Below are 12,608 nucleotides of genomic sequence, written 5' to 3'. Positions count from 1 at the left end.
TTCACAGTAGGCAGAAGAGAACTATTTATGGGATGGAGCCCTTTCATTCAACTAGCCTGGATGGGGTAGAAACTAAGGCAACCATTTTGTCCCTATGCCACGGAGATACCCTGGAACGACTTTGGTAATCATTCCATTGCATCCAGAATAACTGCAGATAGGGTACATAAAGCAATAATTGAAACTCAATTTCTCACTAAATTCTGCTTCAACTGAGCTTAGAACAATTACTTTTAGTGACTTTGAATAGTGACGCCAAGAACTGAAACATTCCTGTTAAGTATATCTGATATTTCTGCAAGTGAATGACAAATGTAACCAAAACCACAGACATGCAGGAAGAGAACTGAATGGAAAAGTATATTTCATTTCTACATTTTCAGTGAGACTTTATATTCATAACAGGGCTAGTGACATAACACTCTTCCATTGCATACTGTACAGAGCCCTGGGCAGGACTCTCACTCTTCTCTGTTGTGAAGGACTGCAGGGTATGTCTAAAATTAGCCCACGTCGTTTTCCCCTCGACAGGAAATTACTTTGTGTCATTTGGCAGTGAGGCAGCACTTTCTCCGGCCTACTCAGGGGGGTAGTGGAAGTTCTAGGGTGAAAGATTGACCTACAGTATCACAAGGCCCCACACACTGTAATCAGGAACTGGCCTCCGTGGATAGAGGGCAAACAGAGGAGAATGAGAGAGTCTGGGGTTTGTGCGATTCATTCTATCATTTCATCATCCTCCTTCCTCTCTTTTAATCCCTCTCTCAACCTGAACCCATTTCTCCACCCCACCCCACATCCCTTCAGTGTCATATTTCTCTGCCTTCTCCATCACCTCAATATACTGTACATGCTGTTACAGTAATGTGCTGACTTCCACATCAAGTGTAAAGTGCATTAAACGTTAAATAAAGCTCTGCTCTACAATACCTTGGGGTAAGTTTTTCTGACCAGCAGCTCTAATAAGATGTCATTTACGTCTCCTCTTCACTCCCGTATCCTGACCTGAGCCTGGATCAAAGCACACTAATATTGCCAGCTAGCACGATAATGCTAACTTTAAATGGACACATTGAGGTGCTGCCAGTCTCACGCTTCTTAACAGGAGTCTTTCATCCAGCTCTGCATCCCTCTGTCTCGAACTTGCTCTTCCACTCACAATCCCCCCCTCTCTCTTCCACCTCCTCTTCGGGGGCTGAAACCAGACACTGCTCTTGGCGGCTCCATCCCTGAGAAAGAGCTCTCTCCACCTCCTCCTACTCTCTCTCACCCCAGAGCTGAAGTTTCAGGAGTAGGGGAGAGTGGGGTAAATTGAGGTGAAGGGTTAGTTAAGCCAACCCTTGTTACTAGGAAAGCATAAACAAAATGGAGTCTGTGAAGGAAGAAACCACATGGAAAAAGTGGTAAACAAGTTGTCCAAAAAACAGACTTTCACAAAGTCAGAAGTCTAAACCAAAGTAGATCATTGTAAGATTGTTTTGTTCATCAGTTAGTGTCTCGACAAGCTTCAAAATGAAGTCCTAAACCTAGCATGAAAGTGCATCGTTGTAGTTGTGTCGGGTAATAGTCTAATTGTTTGCCTTGGGGTAAGTTGAGCCAATGGCCACCATACCCAACACATAGTCAGTTTTTGTAATAATATACATAGTATTTTTGTAATAGCTCATGCATTTGAACTCAAGATTTTTTATTGTTACAGACAATTGTTACATCATGCCCCGTATTTTATTGTATTTATCCGTTATTTTAGCAGGTAAGTAGACTGACAACACGCTCTCATTTGCAGCAACGTCCTGGGGAATAGTTACAGGGGAGAGGAGGGGGATTAATGAGCCAATTGTAAACTGGGGATTATTAGGTGACTGATGGTTTGAGGGCCAGATTGGGAATTTAGCCAGGACACCGGGGTTAACACCCCTACTCTTACGATAAGTGCCATGGGATCTTTAATGACCTCAGAGTCAGGACACCCGTTTAACATCCCATCCAAAAGACGGCACCCTACACAGGGCAGTGTCCCCAATCACTGCTCTGGGGCAATGGGATATATATATATTTTTAGACCAGAGGAAAGAGTGCCTCCTACTGGCCCTCCAGCACCACTTCCAGCAGCATCTGGTCTCCTATCCAGGAACTGACCAGAACCAACCCTGCTTTTAGCATCAGAAGCAAGCCAGCAGTGGTATGCAGGGTGGTATGCTGCTGGTTTATTGAAACGTAAAACAATCAGGGGTCTAGCTCCCCTTGAGGTTCTTGAGAGTCCATTTGAGCAGCAGCAAGGGATGAAAAAATGATACTGACGAGGTACATTGACAAAAAAGAAAATGAACATGTACAGTGCATTCGGAAAGTATTCAGACCACTTGACTTTTTCCACATTTTGATATGTTGCAGTCTCATTCTAAAATGGACAAAAACAATCTACACACAATACCCCATAATGACAAAGCAAAAACAGGTTTTTAGACCCTTTATTCAGGACTGTTGAAGTACCTTTGGCAGCGAAAACAGTCTCGAGTCTTCTTGGGTATGACGCTACAAGCTTGGCACACCTGTATTTGGGGAGTTTCTCCCATTCTTCTCTGCAGATCCTCTCAAGCTCTCTCAGGTTGGATGGGCAATGTTGCTGCACAGCTATTTTCAGGTTTCTCCAGAGAAGGTGAACCATCGCCCCAGTCTGAGGTCCTGAGCAGATTTTCATCAAGGATCTCTGGTTCATCTTTCCCTCGAACCTGACTAGTCTCCGAGTCCCTGCAGCTCAAAAACATCCCCACTGCATGATGCTGCCAACACCATGCTTCACCGTAGGGATGGTGCCAGGTTTCCTCCAGACGTGATGTTATGGCATTCAGGCCAAAGAGATCAATCTTGGTTTCATCAAACCAGACAATCTTGTTTCTCATGGTCTGAGAGACTTTAGTTGCCTTTTGGCAAACTCCAAGCGGGCTGTCATGTGCCTTTTACTGAGGTCTGGCTTCCGTCTGGCCACTATCATAAAGGCTTGATTGGTGGAGTGCTGCAGAGATGGTAGTCCTTTTGGAAGGTTCTCCCATCTCCACAGAGGAACTCTGGCTGGGTCAGAGTGACCATCAGGTTCTTGGTCACCTCACCGGCCTTCCTTCCCCGATTCCCCGGCCGGGCTGCCAGCTCTAGGAAGAGTCTTGGTGTTTCTAAACTTCTTTGGAGGCCACTTTTTTCTTTAGGACCTTCAATGCTGCAACATTTTTTTGGTACTCTTCCCCAGATCTGTGAATGGACACAATCCTGTCACGGAGTTCTACAGACAATTCCTTCGACCTCATGTCTTGGTTTTTGCTTTGACTTGAACGGTCAACTGTGGGAGCTTATATAGTCAGGTGTGTGTGCCTTTCAAATCATAGCAATCAATTGAATTTACCACAGGTGGACTCCAATCAAGTTGCAGAAACATCAAGGACAATCAATCGAAACAGGATGCACCTGAGCTTAATTTCATGTCTCATAGCAAAGGGTCAGAATATTTTTTACATTTAAAAAAAAATAGTAAATTAAAAAAAATCTTAACTCATTTTCACTTAATGTGGTATTGTGTGTAGATTGCATGACATTGTTTTTTCCTCATTTTAGGATAAGGCTGTAACGTAACAAAATATGGAAAAAAGTCAAGGGGTCTGAATACTTTCCGAATGCACTGTACCTGTGCAAAAGAGAGGCTCTGATGACATGGAGTCTGAGCTTGCTAAACATATTAAGAATTACACGAACCAGTTTCATGGACTTAGGCAACTTCTCTGCATTTGAGGCTGCTATGAATTGGCACATCCCTGTCCCAGACAACTGGTCAAGAAATGAAGGGTAGAGATCTATATCTGCATGAAGGAATACATTTAAGATATACAATATACCACACCCCCATTCCATGAATCAGAGGAGACTGGTGGGAGGAGCTATAGAACGGGCTCGTTGTAATGGTTCCTCCCACCAGCCTCCTCTGCCACGAACAAAAACTTTTACCTACCATCACCCAGTTATCTCAAGGCTGCTCAACTTACCCTGTCCCTATACTGACCCCATACCTGGGGTAAGTTTTGCCAAGAGACCACTTTTTTGGGACAAGCCATGTTTTCAAAACTGTTTTGTTTACATTAATTCTTATTATTTCCAGGGATACACAGCATCCTGAAATCTAGTCTCTCCTGGTCCCATGCCAGGAAAGAGAGAGAGAATTAGGTAAATGGAGAAAAAAGGAGGGCGAAAGAGCAAGAGAGAGGAGAAAGGGAGAGGCAGGGAGAAAGGGAGAAGAGACGTGTAGGGGGAGTTAAAGGGGAGAGTAGCAAGGAGAGCAAGCACAGGGAGGAGGGAGGGTGAGAGAGAGTGGTGAAGAGGAAGAACAGAAGTAACAAGAGATGGAGAGAGAAAGAAAGCATTGTGCATCCCCAAAATCGCTCCAAAGATCTACTGTACTAGAAAATGCTGTGTCTGGAAAATAACCATTACCAAGAGTCATCATTAACAACAAAAACAACAATGAGAGGAGGAGATCATGAACAACATCTCTGTAGCAGAGGAACACAACACAGACCAGCCCGTTGGGCTAAAAATGGAAAGTGACTTCATCCCTGGTGATACACCACAGGGTAACCACAGACACTCCTCCATCTCTCCTCTTCTTCTACCAATTTGAAAGATGAGCCTCAATTATTTCAGTCAGAGCTTAGACACAGCGAAAGTAGCGTTCAACCACATAGAAAGGGTTAGCCTATGAGTGCAAAATTGTAACCCGAGTGTGTCTGTGTTGACACTAATAGTGTGTCATAAACGTGTGTTTGCAATCCACACAGAGAATCCAGTCACTTTCCCGCCACACTCTATGCATCCTTCTGGACTGTGCTGGTTTGTGCCAAAATGCCCAGGTGCCATTGACTCAACTCGAGCTGCCTCCCCCCACCACTTACACAACCCGTGGCCCACACAAACTTACCCTGCTGGTGACACATGGTGCTCCAAAAACACCCTAGAGTGGTCTCAGCACTGAGATAATTTTTAGAGCTAGTGTATATAGCTTGCATCTTTGCTAAGCCATTGCAATAAAATATCCTTTAACTAGTGTCACTTGCCTTAAATAAACCCTTGGTTCAGAAATAAACAATGCCCAGCGATGACAGTATATAGTAATTTTGGACCTAAAGGGAAGTCAATTGTAAGTTCCAAGCTGTGATGAAAGGATAATTGCTTGCTGTTTAATATAGAGATTCTGCTTTCTTGTTAGAGTAGACATAGTGGCTGTAGCAGAGGGTCATTCAAACCAGTGCCGGTTAACATGTAAAAAAGTTCACAGCGTGAAATAGCTCACAATCAATGATTATGATTGACTGTGATCTTTTTCACACTTATAACAAAATTACCCGACACTTGTCAGGTAACTTTAGCAACTGGGTGGAATGGCGAGATTAAGCCATTTGTGTGTTAACATTGCGATTGCTGCAAGCCTGTTAGCTTGTTGTGAACACTCCTGTGTAGATGGCTGCGCTAGTTTGGGTGTCTCGTCTCTCTCACCCTCTTGAATTAGCTAGCTAGCGTAATAAGTTGTCAGCTGGTCGAGGTGGCTTGTTCTCAGGTGTCCAGTTGTATCTTGCTTGTTTAGCTAAATGAACAAATGTAAAGCTCGTTTTCAGACAAAGTATAAACAACTTTCACCTAGCTTGCTAGTAATGCTTATTTCATTAATTAAATGTTAGCTAAGCTAATATAATGATCCTAGCTAGTCATAGTTGTCAGTGGGAGATTTCCTGAAATGAAGGCACTTTTTAGGCTTATAGCCAGCTAATAGCTATACACCTCCAGAAACCCTACACAAGGCAGGATTGCTGGTCAGCTAAATATCATCTTTGCATCTACCAACTAGCAGCTAGGTACTGTGTCAATGTAAAGACAGTCCTAAATTGCTCCCTCCATCACTCTCTCCCCCTTGGTCCTATCCCCTCAATGTTTGCAGATCTGTAGGGTCTTGGCAGGTAGGCTATAAGAAGGGCAATTGTGGATCTCACACCTTACAGAGCTACAGAAACAAATGGTTATGGCCAAGGGGAGGGGTAGGAAGCGATTTGGGACCGGACATAAGTGTTGAGACTTTACCAATCACACTAAGTTACACTGAGTTACCCTCTGACACAGTTACACTGTGTCTCTCTGTCCTCCCTCCAGATGAAAAGACAACCAACTTTGCATGTCTAGCAGATTGGATGTTAGCCTACCACGTCAAGCTCAACATTGACAAGAGAAGCTGCTCTGGAAAGGCTGCCTGCTCCAAGGCTCTGTCACAGATAACAACAACCCCTAGCCAACTGTGTAAAACTCCCTTCACTGGCTCCCATAGGCAGTGTGCATGAAATTCAAATCCCTGTTCCTTGCTTATAGGGTAGCAAGGGGAATCGCTCTGCCCCAATCTTTGTCAGCACTGCCAAACCTATTGTTCTTCATATTGCCATTATACATGTAGCATGTCTCATGAAACAGTTCCATGTCTTAAACTCTACCCATTTTTTTTGTTTATCCTGTAGCTGACATAAGAGCACTGTTGGAGGTGCGACAGGCAGAGATACCCAGAAGGTAAACACCCATCTGTAGAACCTGTCAAGAATATTTAGATCAGTGTTTCTTAACCCTGTTCCTGGGGATCCAAAGGGGTGCACATTTGTTTTTAATTTAGCGCTGAACACCTGTTCGAAATCATCAAAGCTTGATAATGGGAAAGGGGGAAAACTAGTCAGTTGTACAACTGAATGAGTTTTCTGCAATTAACCCAACCCCTCTGAATCCAAGAGGTGCGGGGGGCTGCCATAATCGTCATTCACGTCTTCGGCGCCCAGGGAACAGTGGGTTAACTGCCTTTCTCAGGGGCAGAACGACAGATTTCTTTCTTTCTTTCTTTTCTTTCTTCCTTGTTAGCTCTGGGATTCGATCCAGAAACCTTTCGGTTACTGGCCCAACATTCTAACCATAATAAGTTGATAATTTGTGTCAGCTGTGTAGTGCCAGGCCAAAAACTAAAATGTCCCCAGGGACAGTTTATTTGTTTTTGTACATACACCAGATACAGTAGGTGCAGTGAAATGTGATGCTTTACAGGGTCAGCCATAGTAGTAAAGCACCCCTGGAGCAAATTAGGGTTAAGTGCCTTGCTCAAGGGCACAGATAGATGTTTTTTAACCTTGTCGTGTTTTTGAACCAGCAACCTTTCAGTTACTGGCCAAACGCTCTAACCGCTAGGCTACATAAGAAACACTGGTTTAGATAAGTGTCAAATATATGCCTCACACTCTTCCTCCAAAGGACCTTTCTATGGAAAGACCAAGGTAGCCATTAGCACTTGCCTTCAACCCTCATTCTTTCGTTCAAAAGAACCCAGTTTGGAAACTATACTCAATACCTGTACATTTCATCTGACATGTCACTGAATATACCTCAGTTGTACTTCTGGTGGAATTGTACAAAAATATAAAATGACTGGGGTCCCAAGGAACGTATTACATTCTATACTGTTTCCCTGTTCACTCCTAGTAAACAGTAAATCAGCTTGGTCAATAATGGGACTCATTACCATGGGTTTTTCATCATTGGGTATTCATGCATTCTTTTCCATACCTATTTCTAGCTTTGTCTCTTGTGGATCCCCTCATCACCATGACTTCAAGGAGGAAGTCAAGGTAAGCCACACAGGGTGCATCATATTGAATATGCATGGGTGTGCTTCACAAATGGTAAAATGTAAACAACTGGAGACATAATTTTTGGAGAGGGGTTGTTGACACGGCAGCACCACTGTAGATAGCAAAATAGTGTAGAAGCCAGGGACGCTGGCAAAGGTGTGGCGAGCTGACATTTGCCCCGCTCTTTTCAATCAGGTGTGGCAGACAAGTTTCAGTACTTTCAATACAGCTGACATGATTTCATACCTCATGATAATAGCCAATTTAATTACAGTCGTATCTTAGATAAAGTGGAAGCCCACTAAATTGTAGGGTAAATACATAGCTGAAATGGACTTATCCCTAAAAAGGGAATATTTTCCACAATTTCCAATGTTGCCCTGATCCCATCCCTACAATTTACTTTCATTAGTTGTGTTTAAACGTAATTGTGTTAGAATCCCACTCACGGTTTGCATCGTTGTTTGTCCTAGCGTGCACAAGCTCTGGCAGCGTTAGGTCTTGTCCTCTTCTCAGACCACCCCACAGTCCATTCGGAGGAGCAGCCTGATCCTGTGCCCAACCGCTCTCCCTCTCCTGGGCGTTAAGTGTCCTTGCTGCATCCCTGGTCATTCACTTCATTCATCCTCACTGTGTCATTACTTTCATCATACTTTTGCCTCCTTTACGATCGCATTTTCAGTTTTTTGTTCACCACATGGTCTCACCACATTCTACCTCTTGCTTGTATTAGTAATATCTAGGTTTAAAAACTGATTCTGTTAGTATTGCTTGTGAAGAATATCAGGAAAAACTAAGTTGGAGTTTTACACATTTCTTGGAAGTCATGGCTTCAAGCCTGACTAATATGTCTTAGTATGAGCAGAGGGATTTAATAATTTGTTTGAAGACATAAGGAAAGCAGATGTAAATTTAAAAAAACTTTTGAATTCTATTATTCATGTCTTTGGCTTTGTTGTTATTGTTTTGTCTTAAATTGGGGAATGTATTCTCTTCCTCCCCCACCACCCTTTAAATAAAAAACGGTCACATATTTCAGTGTTGTTGTTTGCGGTCATTAACCTAACATTAAGCTGGTCCAGTGGGTAAGTGTAACAGTAAAAGCATGACACATTGTATTGGGGTGGGCTGTTGTTATAGCTAGACAGTTTTTTTTGCCTAGGCAGCAAGAATACACTTCATCTTTGACTTATCTAGTGTCATCAATAACAGCTATTAGACAGCAGATCATTATGAGACATGGGAAATGTTCATGTACATTTTTGCTTTTGGTCTGATACCTGCCAGGATGAATAGTTTTCTTCCAGATAGCCTGTAATGTGTTCCTCATAACCTGAAATAAAATCAACCTACTAATTAAGCATATGGCCATGGACTAACAAAGGACACCAAGGAAGGTCTTGTGTTCTCCATGGCATTATCGAGACAAACCTGGAAAAAACAACAAAGTTGAGTCTTCAGTTCCACATTATGCCAGTAAAGGTCATTCGTAACATAAAATGAGAGGACTTTAACAGATGATTTTGGTGAAATTGTACTACCATGGCAATCATTGTAGTGTTGATCCATAGCAAGCTATATACCTCAGCGGTTGATAGATGATTACTTGGCTTTACCACAAATGTTTTTATTTGTATTTACTTTCCTTTCAAAGTGACTGTAGTGGAGATGTGGGTGAGAGGAGAGCGATCCGCACAAGCGCAGTGGCACTGCCACGAGCTCAGCCATCTACACAGTTTTCACAACTAGGTAACAGGTTTGTGGCTAAATCGCTATGCTAACGCATAAACTCTCACCATTCTGACCAGTTGCTAAAGTTACCCTAGCTAGCTAGCCAGCCCCGACAGAATAGCAAAATAATCAATAATATATTTAAAAAGTGATCATTTCTTATTTATTCAAGTTAAGTGTCAATTTCAATCAGGCACTGATGTTATCCACCTAAGCAACAAGATAAACCAGAAGCAAAATTGAAGCAGAAGCAATTGACCAGTGAGAATTCTCAAGCCATGAGCTTTTTCACACTTTCATGTCACAATCACAGGCAATCATAAGTGTAAAAATGTTCACAATAATAAGCCTTCACATGGAGTATTTTTTACATGACACTGGTGTCAGATTCTATCCCAGCATGCATTTGGAGGGGCATCAACAGTGTAGCGAGACAGACTTGTTCACGGGGCTGCATGATCTCTCAGTCTTATCGTGACTTTAATGGACACGGCCACCTTGACTGGGTATTATCGCTTGGTTTGAAAGGATAAGGACTCTGTGTGTTTGTGTTAGAATTTTTTATATCCTATATTTAACTAAAAATAAATTCTTATTTACAACGACCAATTGTGCACTGCCCCTTATGGGACTCCCAATCATGGCTGATTGTTATACAGCCTGGAATTGAACCAGGGTCTGTAGTGACGCCTCTAGCATGGTGATGCACTGCCTTAGACCACTGCGCCACTCAGGAGCCCAAATTTTACTATCCTTGTGGGGACCAGAAGATTAATCTAAACTCACCCGAATCTTTATGTTCCGTGTTTTCCCACCACAGTTCTTTTTAAGGAGCATTTTCTGAGGGGAAGAAATGAGAAACAATTATCAGCAAACATCCCTCTTTAAACCAACTTTATCCCTCAGCATTCTGTCCCATGTCTTACTGAAACATTTCAAAACACACCTGAATAATAATTACAATAAATAATTAATTGATTTGTATACCCCATTTCATACAAAGAATGCAGCTTAAACTGCATACTTCGAGGGCAGTTTACAGTGCCTTGCAAAAGTATTCACCCCCACAGCCGTTTTTCCAAGTAGGAAAAATGCCAAGGGGGTGAATACTTTCGCAAGCCACTGTATTCCGTCGAGAGCAGCCAATGGGTTTCATTGACAATTAGAAGTAAATTCATTTGATGATGTCACAGCAACTGACCACTGTGAGTCAATTAAGAATTATAAATCAAGAAAGTGACGGAAGTGCAGCTGCTGCTAAACCAAACAAGGCAGTCAACAAAGCTTATAATATCCTGTCAAAGACTACTTCCCAGTCCAAGTTAGAATGTAAACACAAGACTCCTGCTTTTGTGGAGGGAGGGAGATTTGGTACAGTGGCTTGCATTTTTCCTATTTTGTTGCCTTTCAACTGGAATTACATTTTATTTTTATTTTTTTGGGGGGGGTTGTATCATTTCATTTAAACATGCCTACCACTGCAACATATTTTTTTATTGTGAGACAAACAACAAATAAGACAAAAAAAACAGAACTTGAGCGCGCATAACTATTCAACACCCCCAAAGTCAATACTTTGTAGAGCCACCTTTTGCAGCAATTACAGCTGCAAGTCTCTTGGGGTATGTCTCTATAAGCTTGGCACATCTAGCCACTCGGATTTTTGCCCATTCTTCAAGGCAAAACTGCTCCAGCTCCTTCAAATCGGATGGGTCCCGCTGGTGTACAGTAATCTTTGTCATACCGCAGGTTCTCAATTGGATTGAGGTCTGGGCTCTGACTAGGCCATTCCAAGACATTTAAATGTTTTCCCTTAAACCACTCGAGTGTTGCTTTAGCAGTAAGCAGTAGTATGGTCATTGTCCTGCTGGAAGATAATCCTCCGTCCCAGTCTCAAATCTCTGGAAGACAAACAGGTTTCCCTCAAGAACTTCCCTGTATTTAGCACCATCCATCAATTCTTAAATTCTGACCAGTTTCCCAGTCCCTGCTGATGAAAAACATCCCCACAGCATGATGCCGCCACCACCATGCTTCACTGTGGAGATGGTATTTTCGGGGTGATGAGGTGTTGGGTTTGTGCCAGACATTTTCCTTGATGGCCAAAAAGCAAACATTTCTCATCTCATCTGACCAGAGTACCTTCTTCCATATGTTTGGGGAGTCTCTCACATGCCTTTTGGCGAACACCAAATGTGTTTGCTTATTTTTTTTAAGCATGGCCACTCTTCTGTAAAGCCCAGCTCTGTGGAGTGTTCGGCTTAAAGTGGTCCTATGGACAGATACTCCAACCTCCGCTGTGGAGCTGGCAGCTCCTTCAGGGTTATCTTTGGTCTCTTTGTTGCCTCTCTGATTAATACCCTCCTTGCCTGGTCCGTGAGTTTTGGTGGGCGGCCCTCTCTTGGCAGGTTTGTTGTGGTGCCATAATCTTTCCATTTTTTAATAATGGATTTAATGGTGCTCTGTGAGATGTTCAAAGTTTTGGATATTTATTTATAACCCAACCCTGATCTGTACTTCTCCACAACTTTGTCCCTGACCTGTTTGGAGAGCTCCTTGGTCTTCATGGTGCTGCTTGCTTGGTGGTGCCCTTTGCTTAGTGGTGTTGGAGATTCTGGGGCCTTTTGAAACAGGTGTATATATACACTGAGATCATGTGACACTTCAATAAAGTCCACCTGTGTGCAATGTAACTAATTATGTGACTTCTGAAGGTAATTGGTTGCACCAGATCTTATTTAGGGGCTTCATAGCCAAGTGGCTTCATAGCCAAGTTGGTGAATGTGCACATGTTATTTTTTTCATTTCACTTCATCAATTTGGACTATTTTGTGTATGTCCATTACATGAAATCCAAATAAAAATCAATTTAAATTACAGGTTGTAATGCAAAAAATAGGAAAAACGCCAAGGGGGATGAATACTTTTGCAAGGTACTGTATGGACCTCACATGCCCAACCCCCCCTAACCTTCCCAACAACATTCGTACAGTCTGTTTAGTAGTTGAAAGTTTGGTGATTAATAGCTCTTAAATGTGCTCTGTATCATCCCTGAAACCGTATATGCATCTCTGTCATTTGATGACCATAAAGGAAATTCAGATTTTTTTTTCTCGAGGCACACAGTTATGAACTTAATGCATATCTGACAGACCAATAATCACCCATTAACAAGTCCAATACAGCAAA

General features: G+C 42.5%; 1 protein-coding gene across 5 annotated transcripts in view; it reads right to left on the bottom strand.

Moving 5' to 3' along the window:
* The window catches only part of LOC112234387, a 70,567-nt gene that overhangs the window by 25,879 nt on the left and 32,080 nt on the right, over positions 1 to 12,608 (bottom strand). For 3 of the 5 annotated variants that reach the window (XR_006084532.1, XM_024402465.2, XM_024402464.2), the window contains one exon: positions 10,206 to 10,259. The exons of 1 other annotated variant lie outside the window; for it this stretch is intronic. Coding sequence is in view for 3 of the 4 variants with exons in the window: in XM_024402465.2 (XP_024258233.1) it covers positions 10,206 to 10,259 (54 nt within the window). In the remaining variant the exon portion in view is untranslated. Of the gene's footprint in view, positions 1 to 8,538; positions 9,120 to 10,205; positions 10,260 to 12,608 lie in introns of those variants that run through there. One more of the 5 variants, XM_024402466.1, reaches the window with a different exon arrangement.

This window comes from Oncorhynchus tshawytscha, linkage group LG11, assembly GCF_018296145.1.
Source record: "Oncorhynchus tshawytscha isolate Ot180627B linkage group LG11, Otsh_v2.0, whole genome shotgun sequence".
In the NCBI taxonomy this organism is placed as follows: domain Eukaryota; kingdom Metazoa; phylum Chordata; class Actinopteri; order Salmoniformes; family Salmonidae; genus Oncorhynchus; species Oncorhynchus tshawytscha.
Note: the sequence above shows the minus strand (reverse complement) of the source record. Positions and strands in the feature narration are given on the sequence as shown.